The sequence below is a fragment of the Carya illinoinensis genome, chromosome 6 (assembly GCF_018687715.1).
Source record: "Carya illinoinensis cultivar Pawnee chromosome 6, C.illinoinensisPawnee_v1, whole genome shotgun sequence".
NCBI classification, from domain to species: domain Eukaryota; kingdom Viridiplantae; phylum Streptophyta; class Magnoliopsida; order Fagales; family Juglandaceae; genus Carya; species Carya illinoinensis.
The window spans coordinates 9712114-9732556 of NC_056757.1; the positions used below are offsets into that span (position 1 = coordinate 9712114).

Here is a 20443-nt window from a genome sequence, read left to right on the forward strand (position 1 = left end):
AATCGAGCATCTGGAGATTACTAAGATATCCCAGCATGCAAAAAAGACCAAACCAACGCAAAAACAAGCACAACAAAACACAAGCACCAACATAAAAGAAAACAAAACTAACTAAAATAAAGCGAAGGCATCCTGGAGTAGTCCATGCGAATAAGCCCTCGCAGCACTTGGGAGTCTCCATCAAGTGGGAAAAAACTAAATCAACACGAGAAGCCTGCTTTGCCAACCAATCTATAATTTTATTACCCTCACGAAAAACATAATGAACCAAACAATTCATGGTACTCATAATGTCTAGACTTTCCTCCCAAAAATCCTCCAGGTACCAAACCCCACATCTTTTACTCCTCCACCAATAAATGACAATCATAAAATCAAGTTCAATTTCCACGTAATTGAGAGATAAAGATTTACAAACCTGGAGCCCGTGAAGGAGAGCTAAGAGCTCTGCCTGATTATTAGAACATGTACTAATGAAAGAAGAAAATGCATGTATTAAAGTACCATGATCATTACGAATAATCCCACCCACACCTGAGGCGCTCGGGTTGGCCAAACTACTACCATTTGTGTTCAATTTAACCCAACCACACGATGGGTGTTGCCAAGTAATAGCTTTGCATCACCGTACGGGAGGTAGTGTAGACTAGACATTCAAGTTCTCTTTTACCTACAAATCAAAATGAGAAATGTGAGAACTATTCTGCTTATCACGACATAAAACACTAATCCACCGACGAACAGAATGAATAATATCATTTGCAGATTCAAATCATCCCTCCATGCGCGCCAAACAACGCCTCCGCCATAGTCTCCATGTAAATATAATCGGAATAATCCTTACAATTATGCCAACTTGAGATGATGATTTTGCGCGACAAAACCAAGTCAGCACCGTGGTTTTCCAATTGTGGCCAATCAGAATACCGAAGATAGCCCCAAAATAACGCCACACCGCATTGGCAATATCACCTGCAAGCAAAACATGATTATGGTCTTCACAGTGACAGTTAGCACAACAATCACAACAAGAAATAATATGAATGCCGATACGGCGAAGATGATATGGATTACCAAGCTTTCTACATATTGATAGACATTTTGAGAGGAAGAGTCTTATGCCACATCCAAGAATGCCCTTCAAGAGTGCCTCCCCTGTTACGAACACAATTCCAAACCGATTTGGTGGAAAACAAGCCATTATCATTTTTTGTCCAAATTAGCACATCTTGACCCGATTTACTTTTACAAATATCCTCTAAGATGCCGCCAAGATTGTCCGGGCCCACTAACTGGAGATGAAGATCCACATCCCAATTGTTTGATAATTTTCAATCCTTAACTTTAACAAAAGGATTACCCGTAATTTTCATATCATTAAATAAAGGACCGCTATCCCGCCGTTTATCAGACCGAAAGAAAACATTTCCATCCTTAAGGCGCCACTTAGAATTATTCAAAACCACGAGAAAGGTTTTAGTAATCATTTTCCAAAACCTTGTACCCCTATTTGGATCAATCAAGGACCAAGGCTTAGCACCCACATACTTACCCTTAAAAAAATTGGCCCATAAAGAATTACCTTGAATGTGATTCCAAGCAAGTCTAGTGTGCAGGCCTTGTTTCATATCGTCAAGATGTCTTAGACCCAAGCCACCTTCCTCAACAAGACGGCAAATAGAATTCTAAGCCACTCATTTGTTTTTACCTTTACCATTCGCCTCCCCCCAGAAGAATGTGCTCATCATGCGATGGAGGGTTTTGATAATGGATTGTGGGACCTGTAAAACAGCAAAGAGATGGTCATAATAGAGATAACATGTCGTAATAAAATAAGTCTAGCTCCCGCCGAAAGAAGTTTCATTTTCCATCCCGATATTTTCTTCTAGACTTTGGACACCATATCTTCCAAATGCACCTATTTTAGACGACCCAAGATAATAGGCACACCAAAATATTTAATGGAGAGAGATCCTTCTAAAAATCCTGTCTTCTGTAATAACGAGCTCTTACGAGCTAAAGAGATTTTTTGAGAGCAGAAAATGGCAGATTTAGAATGATTTATGCATTGCCCCAACCAACTTTCATATTTATGAAGCACAGCTAAGAGTTCCCAGATGGCTTTTGAGCTTCCATAAAAAAAACCACCACATCATCAGCATACATAAGATGAAAAATTATAGGCGTACCTCGGGCCTGAGAAAATTGACCAAGTTTTTTAGCCTCCACACTTTGCTTGATTAGTCTAGATAGAACTTCTAGTAAAATAATAAATAGATAGGGGGAGAGGGAATCTCCCTGACGCAAGCCACGACCTCCTTGAAAAAAACCTTTGATAGTGTCATTCATCATAATAGAGTACCAATGAGATAAGATACAAGCTCTGATAAGTTCACAAAAATGAGAAAAACCAAAATAGCAAAGAACCTCAAAAGAAAAGACCAATCCACTCAATCATAAGCCTTATCCATATACAGTTTTAATCATGATATTACCACCATGGGCCTTCGTATTTATGGAATGAACCATTTCCTGTGTGAGACTAATATTTTCAAAGATACTTCTTCTTAGTATGAAAGCACCTTGTTCCCACAATATCATCAGGGAGATTAGACCTATCAAGCGATTAACAATGATTTTGGAACACATTTTATAGAAAACCGAGCAGAGGCTAATAGGCCTGAACTTATCAAAACTAGAAGATATATCAACCTTCGAAATTAAGACAAGAAAAGAAGCTATAAAAAATCTCAGAAGCTATTTAGAAACAAAAAATTCAAATATGGCTTCCAAAACATCATCTTTCACCACCTCCTAACAAATTTTGAAGACACCCGAACCGAACCCATTAGGTCCGGGAGTACTATTAGACTGTATAGAGGAAAGATTTGAGCAAACTTCAGTCATAGAAGGAATAGAGCACAGTCCTGAATTATCAATATCCAAAATAACTGGAGAAATAAGAGTCGACAAATCAAGAACTGATCTAATTGGCAACCCTTGCAGAAAATTAGAAAAAAAAATCCACAGCCCCTTGATGAATACTCTCTGATGAATTAAAGGTAACCACATTCGAAGACCTCATTTCCAACACTCGTTTACGCCGTTTATGGGCCAGGCAAACATGGAAAAATTTCGTGTTACGAGCACCTTCCATTTTCCATTTTAACTTAGACATTTGGGCCAATCTGATATCTTCACGGCGGATCCAATTTTCCAATTCTACAGATGAGAAAAGAAGATCCCCTTCTGTTGCTTCATCCCAGCTATGATGAAGTTTATTTTCAAGCTCCTCAATGTGACTCTCAAGAAGATTAATATGTGTAGTGGTACGACCAAAAACCTGTTTGTTCCATTCACACAAACAACTTTATTTTTCTTCAACTTCGTTGCCAACTTAGTAAGTCCCAGGCCAACAACCAACCCAAACCAAGGCTACCAAACACACTCTAAAAATTGCAGATGGTCCACCCACATTTGTTGAAAATGAAAAGGTGAGGGGCCATAAGAGAAATGATCCATCTTAAATTCAATTACATAGGAGAGTGTTCAGACGTAGTGCACAGAAGATAGGAACAAACCGCAAGTAGAAATGAAGAAAACAAAGAAATATCCATGAAGACTCGATCTAACTTTGCCTAAGATCGAGCGAGACCGACTGACCATTGCACCAGGAGAAGTTACAATCCTTTGATTTCATTTTAACCAAACCGCCCTGGTGGACCCATTCATTGAAATCTTCCATTGCAGAAATAGATTGCGGACACCCACCCCTTCTCTCCGAATTATTTTGAATGACATTAAAGTCACCAACAAACAAACAAGGCTTCGAACCCATGAACTGATAACTAAGATCCTCCCAAAATCTTTTCCACTCATGCATATTACACTTAGCATATATAATATTACACAAAAATTAGTAAGACCCTGCATTCACCCGAAGTGAAATAAACTGCAAGCTAATCCGCACCACTTGAATAGACATAGCATTGTCCCAAAAAATCCATATTTTCCCACTAGCAGCTTCATCAGAAACAAACGAATCCAAATGTAAATAATGCATCAACCGGAGAGCTTTATCCTTGTTTTGGAAAGGTTCCAAAACCGCCACAATCTTAGGTTTGAACTTGCAAACTAAAGACTTTAAACTACTCCTAGACGTACCAATGCGTCGAACATTCCAAACAATGAGAGATTCAATCATAGAGACGAAGTTGAAGAAAGGGCAAGGACCCAAATGGAACACCTCACTTTCACAATTTGTTTCTTCTGATATTTTTTCTTAGTTGTTTTTCCTTCAACTTCAAAATGATATTCTTTATCCTGCAGTAGAAGTTCTGGGCGAATATTAGGGTCAGGCTTTGAAACAACATCATCGAGCAGCGAGACTGCATTCTCATTGATAGGCACATAATCCAATTGAGGTTCAAACTCCATATCAATATCAACAGGGTCCTCCAATAACAGGGGGAGGCTCTGCAAATCTAACAATGTTAGATTGAGTCCAAGTCAAAGGATTACCTGCATCCTCCCTGGGCTCATTCTCCCCTCCAGTAGCAATCATAGAAGCATCTAAAATATTAATCCCCTTGGGCGGAGATGGTGGTGTATGTAAATGGGATTGTTAGAAGGTTCACCATCTATTTCAGTAGTTTCTTTCTCAGAGTTAACCACAACAGGATTTAACATTAACTCATTATCCTACATAGTGCGAGAGGTGTTTCCATAAGACTTTTGTTCACCTTTCTTACGGAATCGAGTTTGTTCACCATGCACCACTTTCCCCTTACGACGTGTCTTAAGATTGTGCTCCTGTACCTTACATTTACCGCAATTCGCAGTCAAAGTCTCATAGAGGACCTCTTGCTTCCGACTGGTTATCAAACTAGGAAGCACCAATCTAGAAATATGGGATTGGTTCCTTGATAGCGTCCATTTCCAAACAAATTCTAGCACCATCCATCCGAGTTGTACAACGAATAGGATTATCATGGCGAATAAACCGACCAATCAATGCCGTGAAAATACGTAGGAAAGACTTTTGATAGAAATTAGGAGCAAACCTGGTAGCAAGATCCACACTGGAACGTTAGATGGTTCATGCTCCTCATTGAACTCAGGAGTCCAGTCGAAGGCATGGTAAGCAACTCCATTCACTTCAAATGACTCACGGGACAGTGCTTTCACGAAGTTAGCCTTGGTAGCCAACCTTACAAATACATTGTGGGGAAGTTTCATGGAAGAGACCACAAGAGAATAAGACAGACCCAAGCGACTATGAATAAAGGCACAGATTGCAACCAGAGAGGGTCTATGTCGAAGGAATTTGAGCACAATGGAGAAGTGAAAGGGTTCTACCTATCTGTGTATTTCTTCTTTCGAAAACTAGAAAAAGAGTTCTCCATCCATGACTTTAGGCGCACAAGGGGCAACTGTGATATCAAGTATGGGTTGCGGAACGACAACAACCAAATCGACATACGACTGGCGGCCAGCATCGTGGCCGTCAGTGGCCACCATGTAGCCTCACTAGCACCGAAATGGCCAAACGAAAGATCGCTTGCAAACCAAGGAAGCCCTAGCAGAGCATGTAAGGAAAGTTTTTTGATAACATCATACCACTATTATAAATATCCTTAATATATATGCCTGTGCCTGGATCAAAACTTGGTTAAATTTGAGTTCACCTAGATTTGCTTATTACTTGGCTGGTTCTTTTCAATTATAAAGTTATAATCATTGATTCATTATTAAATGATATAATTTGTATAAAAGTTCAATCAACTTATAATAATAGCCCGCTTTTCCATTAGGCGACTCTCTAAGGCCCCATAGTGGAAGAAGATTTAAAAAATTAAAAAGACAAATAATAAGGAAATTCTAAATCTTCTTTAAAGATTATGAAACTTCTCTCAAGAAAGCCAAAAGTAAAAATAATAACCATAAATATAATTATCTAATCACAAAATCCAAAAAAATTTCCCACGAAAATCTCAAAAACTCTCTTTAAAACTTGAAGACTAAAATTGACAAATTCTATTTCATGATCTCTCGTTTTCTTATAATTTGGCAGCCTCTCCAATCATAAAGATTGATCAATGCTATGACCGATCAATTACAAGAAAACTACTTATTTGTGACTAGTTAATTTCAACAAAATAATTATTTTCAATTAAAATTAGTTGTAAATAATCATATGGTTATAATAAATTAGTCACAAAAGCTCGTTTTTCTTATAATGATGAAAGTCAAATTGAAACACAAGAAGACTAACTGGTTACGTTTGAATGATAAGGTAATTTTAGATTATCTGTAAATAGTAGTGAAAAAGTAATGAATAATAATAATAAAATAGTAAATATTTTTGTGACTCATAGTTAACTGTTTATGAATAATAATAATAAATAGTGTGAAGTAATCCTACTTCACTTAATAAACAAAGCTCGAGGATATTTAGAAAAGTTTTTCATCTCATCTCATCTTATTTTTTTCTCATGCAAATATCATTCAAATATAAACATTTTTAAACTAATCATTAAAATTTTGAAAAAAATTTAAATAAAAAACAAAAAAAAAATCAACTTTTTGAAATTTCAAAACAAAAATTATATTAAAAAATTATATTCTAATAATATTTTTTATTAAACTTTTTTCTCTCATTTCTTAAAACTTAATAAATAATTAATTTAAATTATCTCACTACTATTAAATATAAATTATCTTATTATTGTTGACAAATTTTTATGTTATCTTTTACTCCTATCACTGAAGAAAACAAAATTTGCCTTTACTATTTCTCATAATATTTGGACCCGTGATTTTTTTTGTCTTCTGTTTGCCGTTTCTTCGTTTGTTTTCTTAAAGATCCGTATTTTTTTTTTTTTTAAATTCTTCTTCGCGATGGCCACATATTCCACTTGTTTGTATATTTCTTACTTTACTTTCAACGCAAATCTTTAGAGATGAACTTTTTTCGACCAAATTTTTTAAGACAAATTATATTTCATTTCTAAAACTACTTATATGAGATGAAAATTAAATTTCATTTCAAAATATAGAAGCGATTTTAACTAGGGCTGTTCATCCGGGCCAAATTTTTTTTCAATCCGGAATCTGGATAACCGGTCATCCGGATTTCGGTTATGGGTTTCGGCCCGGATCAAATCCGGGCCGAAACCCACGTGACAAAACCCGAATCTATACGGTCCGGGCTGGATATTAAAACACGGGTACCGGATTTTATACCCGGTGCCCGGTTTTATATGTACTTTCACAAAGATCTTTAGGGTTTCTGCCTCCCCCCTCGCCTCTCTCTCTCTCTCTCTCTCTCTCTCTCTCTCTCTCTCTCTCTCTCTCTCTCTCCCAACTCCCAAGCCGTAGGCTACGAATTTCTGAGGCAATCTCTCTCTATACTCAGACATCTCTCTCTCACGCGAATATCAAAATCATGAAACAATCACTCTATTCAAGCTTCGGCCATCATCTCTCTGTCTCGCTGCCATGTTTGTCTCGCCGGTGACTTTGCGGTAAGTCTCTCTCCCGATCTATGAACAATGAATGTAAATTTGGGTAGATCTGGTGTTTCGGTGAACTGGGTCTCCTTATTGTGCATGGAACTTGTTGAATATGATTTTTTTTGTGTTATCTCTCATGGAAGTAGGCGATTTGGGGGGGGGGGGGGGAAGGAACAGAGAAGACACGAAGTGGAAGAAGACTAAAGTAGATCTGTCAAGTTAGGAAGATAAGGGTTAGACTGTTAAATAGTGACTCGAAAAGCAGTGTATAGGTCTCCTCTCTCATACTTTATTGATCTGTATGCTTTATTTGCTAAGGATCAGTGTCTTTAACTACATGTGAAAATTGCTAGCTTAATTTTCACATCTGGTTCTATTTCTTTGTTTTCAGATCGATTGTCAACAGGAATTGTTGTAGCTGAAATTGATTTCTCACTAATTGATTCATTTGCCTTTCATTTTTTGGGTTTAAATTTCTACTCATAAGGTTATGTTTTTAATTTGTTAAATTAGAAGAATATACGGAGAGTCGGCAGTGAAGATGGGTTTGGGATTGTTGCGATATTCGCGCATGAATGGGGTTTTCTTTGATTCTCTAAGTGAATGTATGTGAATCATTCAGTATTTTGGTTAGTGTTCCTAAAGCAAGTAAGTGGAACTCAGAGGTATTTGGCCAGGTGGATAAGAATATACAGAAACTTGAGAATGAACTACTTGAAATGGAAGATAGCATTTCAAATCGTGTTAACAGGTCATGTTCATGTCATGTTAGAGCATATATATTATACCATATAGGTTAATCCGAATACGACTCATTAAAATTATCATGTCAAAATTTTAAATCCTAACACGACCTATTTACATAATGGGTTGACATGATACAAACCGTTAGTGAATCCTACGAAATAGATTAATATGACACGACAAGACCCGTTTATATTAACACACAAACATGAACCGTTAACTCATTTGACCTAATTAATTTTATATAAATATTAAAATCCCAATATCTATAAAAAATATAAAACTAACTCAAAATCTAAAATTATAATCCAAACAAGAAATATACCGAAATTAAAATATGAACAGCACCAAATATGAGAAACACACATTTTAATAATAATAATGTTACAATCTCAAATATGATGATACACACAACTCTTAACAAATTTAGAACTTGAACGATGTGCAGCGTCCTCTTTGCTCTTGTTGTTCTCCAACTCTATTTCATCTTTAGTTAACTCATCCAATTTTATTTTTATGTTCCTATTAAAAAAATGGCATTAGTAAAAGAATGGAATCCATGACAAAGAATGGAATCGCATTTATTTAGCATATATACAAAGTAAATTTGCTTCATTATATGGCTATTAATTGTGCACGGACTTCTAAAAGAGCAAGATATACCAAGCATGCAAATGGGTCAGTTGGAACCCATTCTGAACGAAGTTTACTCATCAGTGCAAGAGATGCAAATGAGGCTAGATGTGAGAACCCAAACTTTTCCAAGTCCCTGTTTCTTCTTGTCATTTTATTTTAGAAAAAGTTTCCTAAACTTTTTTTGAATAAGAGATAAATAGATTATTGCTTGGATGAAAAGACCTTAGTAGGTTTTATTTTTGGACTTTGAGGATTCTTAGATTAGAAGGCTTTTAAGGGTGAAGAGATGAAGAGAAGCCCAATAAGACCCACATGGATTTCAGCCACCAAGGAAAATTCTAGGTTGGAAGGCCCAAAATATTTTTCAAGGCATGTGGTAGGCACCACATGGCATTTGAGGGCTATTTGGTCTTTTAAGTGAGGAACCTAGGGAAAGGGCATGGTGAGACACTTGTCTTACATGCATGAGTTTCTAGAAGGATGAGTGGAAAATGAGTTCACCTAAGGCTAGGGCTTATACACCCCTTTTGGTAAGAAAGGCCAAGTTGTGCCATTTGTCAAGCATTTGTAAAGTAAGAAGAAGACCTTTGGAGTTCCAAGAAGATCTTACTAAGGAAGGGGAAAGGTTTGGTTCTAGAATGATATTGGAAGAGACTTTTAGAGAGAAAAAGAGAGAGAGAGGGGCAACGGCATGTAGAGAGAGACACCTTGGGAAGACAGAGAGACTCTTGGAGTGACTTAGGCTTTCGGCTAGCTCAAGACACACACCCTTTTCCGCCACATGGAAACCATGCACATGGTTGGAAGAGTCCAGGGAGGATTTGAAGAGCACTTTTACCTTTTAAACCTCTAGATACAATGAATATGGATAAGTGAATGAAAGGCAAAGGTGAAAATGGAACAAGAGAGGGTCGGTTGGGATGAGCCACATGCCACCCCTAGGAGTTGTCCTTTGGGTTTCCAATGCAATCCCATTCAAGAGAAGTGGAAGAGCCACCTTGCCAAGTGGCATTCGTGCATGAGACTTTTGGAAGGAATAGAAGGTTCTCTTTTTAAAGGGGCAACCAAAAAGGTGGGAGGCCTTTTTGCTCCATTCTTCATTTTCTTTCCTAAGGGTTTCGGCACACACAAGTTCTCCCAAGCCCTTCACTTTCACACCACTCAAATGCCACCATTTCACTTCTTGTAAGTCGAGAAGCACAAGAAGGATACCCTACACCTTTCGGTTAGGGAAGAAGTTCAAGGATGTGAGCACCATTACACTCTCTTCGACTCTCTTCCACGCGCACACACACACAGCCAAGAGGGAATCTCTCATTCCCATTTGGCTTTATATGGGTCGGGGTCCTTGCTAGAGCTGGGTAGATAGGATCGCTTGGTGGTTTAGAAAGGCGAGCCTAACCTCCCAATTCAACTTAGTGATTGGGCTTCTCCCTTCACTCATTAGCTAGTTCTTATGGATTAGGCACTGCAACGAACACACGGAGGGCATGGTGGAAACAAGAGCAGCCATTGTCATCAAAATTAAGAGTTTTCTGGCCTTCATAAAATGATCGGATCCATATGTACTGCAGCAGTTATGAATAACTCCACTGCCTATTAACCATATTTGTCCGCCATAAGCGAGGGCTAATATCAGAATGGGGTATTGTCCTTTTATTTTTATTTTTTTTTAAAAGTCCTAAATTTGATATCTTTATTTTTTATTTTTTTTGATATATTTAATCAGACCACAGGCCTTTGGCCTGATATCTTTAAGTTGAAGAGAGATAGGCCTATCATTGATATCAAACGGGTCTTATAACATTTGTTATATCATATATAAATATTTTTACGACATTAAATGAACAATAAATGTCATAGTACCTATTTAATGTATTTATCTCTCTCACATTTAAGTAACTCAGATTCCAGTAAGGAGTAAAGGGGGTCTTTTATGCAAAAAAGGAAAAAAAAAAAAAGTTTGAATTCTCAATCATTTTTCTTTGTATAATCTATAAGAACAAATCTAGAAACATAAAGAAATCTTGTAGTCAAAAAATGATTAACTAAAGTTCCACAATCAGTGCAAAGGATTTTTATTTGACGCTATATATCAAACATGGGTAGAATCTATACAATGTTAAGAGCACTTAGTCATACCTTTTCTTCCTTGTAGATCGACTCAAGCCCTACACGCTTTTCCTCATAATCTTCTACCTCTGCAAGTTGGGCGTCGTCTAGCCACTTAATGACCTCGTCGATACTAGATTCAACCCTCTTCTTACTTCTAGGGGCAAGCTTGGCATCTTTAGCATTGATAGTGTTACTCATGTCGTAAATATAGTTCTCCAAGGCTACCCTTGCATTAACCTTCTTCCTGTACTCATCATCTTCAACCTTGTATTTCTTTGCGTTCTCCACCATCCTATTAATCTCTTCGGTGGAGAGTCTTGCCTTCTCATTGGTGACAGTGGTCCAGCAACTCGCGCCAGTGCTCTTTTCCATAGCAGAAACATTCAAGATACCATTAGCATCAATTTCAAAGCATATTTTGAGTTTAGCAACTCCTCTGGGTGATGCAGGAATGCCAGAAAGAATTAATTCTCCTAAGTAATTGTTATCTGCAGCTCTAGCTCTTTCACCCTCATAAACACGGAATCGAACAACAGTTTGATTGTTGTCGGTGGTGTAATTACGTTCAATTTTGGTGGGAATGCTGGTATTCCTCGGAATTACAACAGACATCTTACCTTCACGACCAGCCAACACTCCTAGAGACAGAGGGGTGACATCCAAGAGCAAAATATCTTGAACATTCTTATTTCCAATCCCACTCAAATTTGCAGCTAGAACAGCAGCTCCATACGCCACTGCTTCATCTTGGTTAATGCTCTTGTTAAGCTCCTTCCCATCAAAGAACTCCTGCAACATTTCCTGCACTTTGGGGATTCTGGAAGAACCACCTACAAGAACGACATCATGGACTACACTCTTGTCCATCTTAGCATCAGTCAAACACTTGTCCACAAGTTCAATAGAATTCTTGAAGAAATCCATATTGAGTTCTGAAAACTTGGCACGGGTAATAGTTGAGAAGAAATCGATACCATTATACAAAGAATCAACTTCAATGGTAGTCTCAATTGCAGAAGAAAGAATCCTCTTTGCTCTCTCACAAGCTGTTCTCAACCTCCTTAGAGCTCGGGCGTTTCCACTGATGTCTTCCTTGTTTTGCCTTTTAAATAGTTCAACAAAATGTTTTACCATTCTGTTGTCAAAATCCTCCCCTCCAAGGTGTGTATCTCCAGCAACGGCTTTAACAATTAAAGTACGCTCCTCAATGGTAAGTAGTGAGACATCTGCAGTACCACCCCCTAAATCAAAGATCAGCACATTTCTCTTGTCAATGCCACACGCCCTGTCAAGACCGTAAGCAATGGCTGCAGCCATGGGTTCATTGATTATCCGCAAGACGTTAAGGCCCGCAATATCGCCAGCATCATTTGTTGCCTTACGTTGTGCATCATTGAAGTAGGCGGGGACGGTAACAACTGCGTTCTTTACAGTCATGCCCAAGTATGCCTCGGCGATGTCACGCATCTTTTTTAGAACCATAGATGAGATTTCCTCCGCAGAAAAGTGCTTTTCTTCACCCTTATAAGTGACCACGATTATAGGCTTGCCACCCGGACTTTCAATGACCTTGAATGGCCAAAGTTTGGTGTCACTTTGAACTAAGGGATCACTGAATCTCCTACCGATCAATCGCTTTGCATCTGTAAGAAGATGCAACATTTATTAGATATCACAATTTTTTGGTTGGCATGATTTTTTTTTCGTAAATGGGTAAATCATGTTATCGTGGCATAAGACAATATGAGGTTTGACAATGATTTTTTTTCATGGTGTAGTTCGTAAACCTTCTGATAAATACAAAAGAGATAAAAATTTCAAATGGGATAGGAAGTTTCTAGTGAAAAAATTAATTGATTTTTATAGAAGTTACAGCCACAAAATTATTGTATAAAAATAAAATCATAAATTGATAATACATTATATTTATTTTACAATAAAAATAATTTATTTTATAAGTTATAATTGAAGAAAGAAGAAAGAAGAGTTCATTATAAGTTATGATTGAACCCTTGAAGAGAAGAAAGAAAGACATGATTGAAGAATAGAGATACTGAGAAATTACCAAAGACGGAGTTGGAGGGGTTCCTGGCAACCTGATTCTTGGCGGCATCTCCTACCAAGCGCTCTTTTTCAGTGAAAGCGACATAAGACGGCGTCGTCCTGTTGCCCTGATCATTTACTATTATCTCTACTCGATCATGTTGCCACACTCCCACGCACGAATACGTCGTCCCGAGATCGATCCCTATTGCCGGGCCCTCTCCTTCGCTCGACATTCTGACGATCGGATCAACATCTGGAAGTAATGAAAGGTTGAAGACGGTCTTTATTTATTACTTGTTTCCTTGCTCGCGAAGAAAGTAGACTGCCTTTAGTCGAAATTGCTTTTTCTCTCTCATCTTTATTTTTTTCCTCTTGCTTTTATTCCCCCGAATGCATTTTAATTTTACTTTTAAATGCCAAAATTGTCCCACGATCTGGTGCTCATCATTCTGCAACATACCGGCTGAGACAGTACGGAAAACGAATTAAGCTCGTGTGGTTCATCAGCCGATACAGTTAGCTCTCCTACCCCAACTGCTCCCCATTAATGTATCTCCCAAACCCATACCTTATTGATATTTTCAGAAGTTCCTACCCATTTCTGGGGAAAGGGATCTCATACGAGTTCTCTATATCTTGCGTAGCTTCTCTGCTACTGGATCTTTGAGTAAAATTGTTCGCTAATTCAAAAAATTTCGTCGCTTCGGCATTTGGTGAACCGGATGAAGTGTCTTCTCTTTCTTGTTTTCAAGGACTAATGTTTTGAAAATTACATGTTTTGAAAATTAATTTTGAATCGATTCTTTATCTTTATATATAAAATTACATATTCAAAGAATCTTTATATATAAAATTACATATTTTGAAAATTAATTTTGATTATGAAAAAAAATTTGTACATGAATTATGTATTTTTTGATTAAATAATAATAAAATAATAAAAATAGAGAAGAGAAAAAAAAATAGAAAAAAAATAGAGAATTGGAAAGAAAGAGAAAAAATAATAAAATAATATTTAAAGAAAGAAAATGACATCTTTAAAAATGAATAATAATTATTCATAATTATTTAAAATTATAAAGATAAATAAGTTAATGTAGGTAATTTTAAGACAAGTTTATTCAAATTTAAGAATAAAAATAAAGATAAAAAAATCATCACTAATGCTCTAAAATCAATGTCGTTTCACCGAATGATAAAGAAGTGTAGCAATCTGTTGGGGCTCCCTCTAATGGTTTAAAATTTTTTATTTTTTTTATATTTATTTACATGTATTTTTTTAATACATTTAAATATTTTTAAAAAAATAGAAAAAATTATAATATTATTAAAAAATTCTTACTTAATCATTAAGTTAAAATAATAATAATAATAATAATAAAACATAACGGTAGATCTATTGGTAGAAACTAGTGGTAAGACTAGTATTTTCCGAAGAAGTTATCAAGGTTGGAATTGACCTCGGCGATTCTTATCTTTTTCTCGAGTTGTAGCCCCCGAGGGTGTATCCGACAAATTCTGTCGTTTAAATATTTGGGAAAAAAATCGAAATATCATTAAAATATATTTTCTTAATGGTTAAGTAAAAAGAAAAAAAATACTTGTGGAGACCCACCGTCGGTGAATTTGGTCTTTTCTTTTTCTTGTAGGCTTTGTTTGAATTTAGATAAAAGATAGTGTGAATTAAGATAGTTTTAAATTAATGATAAAAGTTAAATAAAATATTATTATTATTATTTTAAAATTTAAAATTTAAATTATTAAATTATTTATTATTACGTACTCTACTTGATTCTCGAGAAAACCACGAGGAAAAGGCACAAAAAGAAATTATTTACTTGATATACACCTTTTCTGTTATGGATTTATGGGCAAAGTTTTGAAATCCGTTCCAGAGACCATTTTGGTTGAGGCACTGGAACGGAATATTTCGATACCGGTACGTTTTGGTGTACTGTTTCGGGATTAATTATATATTATATATAAATATTTATATGTATATATAAACTAACAATTAATAAAATAAATACATATATATGTAAGTGTGTGATATGTATATGTGTATATATATAGAAGAATTAAAGATTTATAAAATGAATATATATTGAAAAAATTTACAAACTTGAGTTAAGACACAAAAATAAAGGAAAAAAATTAAAGAATAGACAGATTATTAAAAGTAACAATACTTCTAGTGCACGGAAATGGGTATTTGAATTCTAAAAGTACAATTTTATTTATTATTTTTCAACTTATTTACAAGAGAGTTTTTTTTTTTGACCGGAATTACTATTCCGGCCGGAATTCCGGCCGGAATTTGACCCGGAACAGAACATATCCCTATCCCATTCCGGTTACTGTTCCGACACGAAAAATTCCGACCATTCCGGCCGGAACGGAACGAATTTTAAAACCTTGCTTATGGGCTTGAAATATCGAAGACACTCGATTTGTTGTTTTCCCTCAATGATTAAAAATGAAAATTTTTGGATTTTTAATACTTTTATAAAGTTTTAATGTATCTTTATGGAGCCCCAGGGGATGAATTTTGGTTATTATATGTGTTTGTATTAATTTGCAGGCTACCGTTGCAAATCTGCAGGAGGCGATTCATCTGCAAAGTAAGGGCCGGGATGTGGTTCACTTCTTGTTAGACTTTTGATCGTGTCAGTTACCAAAACATCTCGTGAAAATACGTCCCGAACTATGCATTTCATTTTTTCAATTTTTTTTCTTTTTTTATAAATTTTTTTAATCATCCTAAACATTTAAAAAAAAATCACAACATTATTTTAAAAATTTTCCTTAATCACTAAGGGAAAAAAAAAAAATGGTTTTGGAGATACACGTTTTAGCTTGAACAACTAATTTTACTTCATTGTTCAGTTAATCTCTGTGCTACCTTCCACTCGAGGATCTTGGTACTGATTCTTTTGTCAATTTGAGGAAGACACAAAATTTCCTTATTTTGTAAAGGTTTCAAATTTCGTGTACGTAATTATATATCTATATATGAATTTTAATGATGATAAATAAACTTAAAGAATAAAAGAGTCACAACATCAACTTGTCTATACAATTGAGTCAAACACATCAATGAATCAAGCATGAGCAATAAGAGAACAAACTCACATTAAAACTCATAGAGTAATATTGCATAACTCAAAATTAATATTTTATCATAAAGTATCAAAACATTTTCTACATGTGCATGAATATTTTAAAAATTAAATTTAAAAATTTTAAAGGATGATTGATTGTCATCCTTCACATATGCATGATATGATTAAAATTTTAAATTTTAAAAATATTAAAGATGATTGATTGTCATCTTTTACATGCATGCTTTATTCAAAAGTGATTGATACTCTTTTTAACTTATGCAAAATGTACATAATTTTGTTTGAAAAATTTGAAAAGTAAATCATATTCATTTTTTCATATGCGAAAAGTAAAAAGATTAGGTTTGAATTTTTTAAAAAATGAATTATGTTGTTTCTGAAAATTTAAAAAAAAAAAAAAGACTTTTATTTGAATTTTTTGAGAAGTGAAAGATGTTATCTTTGACAATTGAAAAAGAAGAAATTTTTTTTTGAATTTTTTGAAAAAATGAATAATATTGTCTTTAACATGTGAATCTTTTTAAATTTAAATATGAAATCTCATATGCCTATAAACAGACCATTTGAGAGCTTCAAATTTAATAACACCAAGAGCATTCGCATATCATTGCAAGTTTTGCAACATTCATTCAAAACTTTTAGTCTCTCTTCTCTAAACATTGAGGCTTAACCCTTATTCATTTTAAGAGATATATAGTTTGCGTTGTATAGTTCTTATTTCACTCATTGATAAGTGTTCTCTGATAACTTACCCACTATCAGCTCTTGTATCAGTAAAATGGTGTGTATAATCCTTATACGTGTAGAAAGTGTTCTACACAGGAAATTGTTGAATTACCACATGTAAGGTGATTGTAAGTGTAGAGAGTGTTCTACACAGATCCTTTATAGTGATATTATTCAAATGTATAATAGGTTTAGATCTCTACTTGAAGGAGGATAAATAGTGAATTTATAGATTTTCAAGTGGTAGCTTGAAGTGAGAATGTAGGCAATGGGGCCGAATCCTGTTAACATACTGAGTTTGCTTCTCTCTTACCATTACTCTTTATATTTATTGATATTTCGTATTTTATTTATATTTATAATTGTGTATTTAATTTTTAATTTTTAATTTTTAAATACAATTCAATTCACCTCCTCTCGTGTTAGTCATCTGGGTAATAAAAATAATATTAAAAAAATTATATTATAATAATATTTTATTCAACTTTCAACAAAACATATCATTTTATCTCATTTGAACTGAATAACCAAATACGTCCTTAATATCTTTCAAATTTTGTAGTGGAGATGTCTTTTTCTAATTAATTTTTTTTTTTTTTTAAAGAAAAGAATTCTTGGTTTGATATCCATGGCCAAGAAGCTTTCCTCCTTTCCCATTAACCAACATTTTATTAGTATATAGATGGTATTTGGATTGCCATTAATCTATATGCATTTTGGGCTGCCATTAAATAGAAGTAGTTGGCTAAAATTAGAGACAAAAGAAAAAATTATATAAAAATAATAATTTATTATTATCTAGATAGTATTTTGATAATCTAACATGGGAATTAATTTTGAGAAAAATAGCCAAATACAAAATCATATAATATTATGCAAATTATGACTTTACACTTGCATAAACCAATAACAATGCTATGATGTCTTTCATTCTTTTAAAATCGTCTCATCAAGAATTAGAGAAATGATTCCTTCTGCCTAGAGCTAGTGTCAGAAGCTTAGGAATTTACATCACATTGGCGCAACCTTCATAGCAATAACTTATTAAATACATATTTAAATGTTGAACAACTCTATGAACAATTCTTAGGAGGCTAGAAACTCTAAGTTGTAGGGAAACAAATAGATACACATTTAGAGCTTCTGTCAACTCGACTTGACTGAGGAGTAGCAAGCTAGTCTATACTCTTTGAGTTTATCAAATGCCTGATCACGCTTGTCGTCCCATATTTGCACCTTTCACAACACTTTGAAGACTGGTAGGTGGCTCCCATGTTCTTCAGCCCGAATGACATGGCCCGATAGTAGTACAACCCCCATTTTGTGATGATCAACATTTTTTTTCATCTTTCGGGTTCATGCAAATCTAGTTATACCCTCAATAAGCATCCATGAAGCTCATCATTTTGCACTAGGCCATTGAATCCACAACCAGGTCAATCCACGGCAGGGAAGACTATCCTTGGGGGTATGCTTTATTCAAATTGGTGAAGTCGACACAAATCTTCCATTTCTCGGTCGATTTATTCACTAGTATCAAATTGGACAGCCACTCCGGATAATGTGCCTTTCGAATGAAGCCCACTATCATCAAGCGGTCGACTTCGTTGACCATAGCAATGCGCTTCTCCATGCCGAAACTCTAGCGTTTCTACCTTGCCTTCTTCACCCTAGGTTCCACATAGAGGTGGTGCTCAATTATTGCATTGTCTATCCCAGGAATGTCCCCATGGCTCAAAGCGAACACATCTCAGTATTCAACCAGGAGCTCTCTCAGCTCCTGCCTCATCTCAGGCTCCATCTTAGTCCCCATTCTGACCATATTATCTGGGCGACTTGGATCCAGGCCAACCAACTCCAATGGCTTGTTCGACTCTACTCGCTTGAGAGTTTGCTTGTCTCTCACATTTTGTTCAACAACGGAAAACTCTAGAGAAGGTGGTCGTTCCACCCTTCAAGCCAGGCTTTTGACCATACGAACTTCCCCTACCCCAATCTTTAATTCCTGTACATAACATTCCCGCACGAGCACTTGCTCACCTCCCCCACACCAGTCATTATTGGGAACTTCATCTTCATATGGCAAGTTAATGTTATCGCCCTGAAGTTGTTCAGGGTTAGCCACCCCAATATGTTATTATAAGATGAAGGCGCTTTCACCACCAAGAATTCGGCCATCGTTGCAACCGTGTTAAGGGCCTTTCCCGATAAGGTAATGGTTCCTACAAGCTGAACCATGTCCCCTGAAAGCCCCTTGAGTAGCATGGCTATTGGCCGTAGTCGATTCGGATCGATTACCATCCTATTGAAAGCATCCCAAAAAATGATGTCTGTTGAGCTATTGTTGTCGACCAGAATGCTTCTGGTTATGCAATTAGCGATGAGCATGGTCACTACTAATGCATCATCGTTAGAGTATTGGACTCCTTCTTTGTCATCGTCACCGAAGAAGATAACTGTTGTCGTCAGGCTCTTAATCTGCTTGGTGGTGGGTCACTCTGTTGAATAGATTTCTTCGTAGCATTCCCTTCTGACATGATCCTTTCTGCTATATGTGGTGGGGCTGCCCCAGCTATAGTTCGAATCTCGTTCCACTCACCACCTTCCAGGGCTCATTTCTTCTCTGTCTCTAGAGTCTTCCTCGATCCCGATCCAGCTCCATCTCTCTCCTTGGGTCCATCAGATATTGGTAGGCGAGGCGCTCTAGCCTCTCCCTCTTTCTCTTAAGGGTAAAACAGTCCTCAATATTTTCGTCTCATTCCTGTGTTAGAATGATGGTCAATTTGGTCACGACTACCGGCTCCTTGGGTGACCATCTTGCCTTCTTCATGCATGCTCAAACCAAATCGTGCATGTCTGGAACCCTGTCCCTTTGAGGTGTCGGCTTCATATCACCTCCTATCTTGCTGCCCTCATTTGGCCTCCTTCGGGGCCTTTACTCACCCAAACTTATTTAATTTCTTGTCAGCCTTCTCCAGCTTGGTTTCGCTTGGGGTGATCAACCCCTGTAGAGTGTCCTCAACATTGATGAACTCGTCTACTTTGTCCATGAACTCCTACAATGTCATGGGATTTTTTCTCGCCAGCTTTGTCATGAACGGATTTCAAGGACACAAGCCTCCCATAAGTTCCACCAAAGTGATCTTCTCATCCTAATCATCAGATGTCATGCGCTCTTTGTTAAACCTAACCAAATAGGCTTTTAGGCTCTCGTCCTCCTGCTATTTGACGGTCAAGAGATAAGCAGCCAAGCACCTCCTTCTTCTACGTGCCATGAACTGTGTCAGGAACAAACTGGCCAACTCATCAAAACTATTAATCAAACCAAGCTACAGTGACCCAGACCACCCTCTCGCAGCTTCCTTCATGGTCAGCAAGAAAACTCTACAATCTACCTCCCTAGGAAACTCGTGCAGGGTTATATGGGTCTTGAAGGTCTCCAAGTGCTCAAGGGGAACCTTGGACCCATCATACATCTCTATTTGGGGCACTCGAAACTTTGGGGGCCATGGCGCAGCCATCACCACCACACTGTAGGGC

General features: G+C 36.4%; 1 protein-coding gene across 3 annotated transcripts; it reads right to left on the bottom strand.

Moving 5' to 3' along the window:
- Positions 1-17: 17 nt before the first annotated feature.
- On the bottom strand, positions 18-13678 carry LOC122314061 (heat shock cognate 70 kDa protein-like). 3 transcript variants are annotated; one of them, XR_006243586.1, is made up of 4 exons: positions 13075-13678; positions 11037-12652; positions 1075-1781; positions 21-972 (listed from the first exon to the last, which is right to left on the bottom strand). XR_006243586.1 is itself a non-coding variant. In XM_043129445.1 (3 exons), exons 1-3 carry the CDS (start codon positions 13286-13288, stop codon positions 1695-1697), a joined length of 1917 nt encoding a protein of 638 aa, XP_042985379.1. In that variant the 5' UTR covers positions 13289-13678; the 3' UTR covers positions 18-1694. The 3 variants fall into 3 exon arrangements, 2 of the variants coding, with proteins under 2 accessions (XP_042985379.1, XP_042985380.1); XM_043129445.1 differs by having other exon boundaries at positions 18-1781; XM_043129446.1 differs by lacking the exons at positions 21-972; positions 1075-1781 and adding an exon at positions 8589-8780 and having other exon boundaries at positions 13075-13676.
- Positions 13679-20443: the final 6765 nt, after the last annotated feature.

Coding starts and splice junctions, on each gene's coding strand:
- LOC122314061 (XM_043129445.1), bottom strand. CDS start 13,288: ATGTCGAGCGAAGGAGAGGGCCCGGCAATAGGGATCGATCTCGGGACG. Junction 12,653..13,074: donor CCCCTCCAACTCCGTCTTTG/GTAATTTCTCAG, acceptor ATCTTCTTACAG/ATGCAAAGCGATTGATCGGT. Junction 1,782..11,036: donor CGATCTACAAGGAAGAAAAG/GTATGACTAAGT, acceptor GCTGTTTTACAG/GTCCCACAATCCATTATCAA.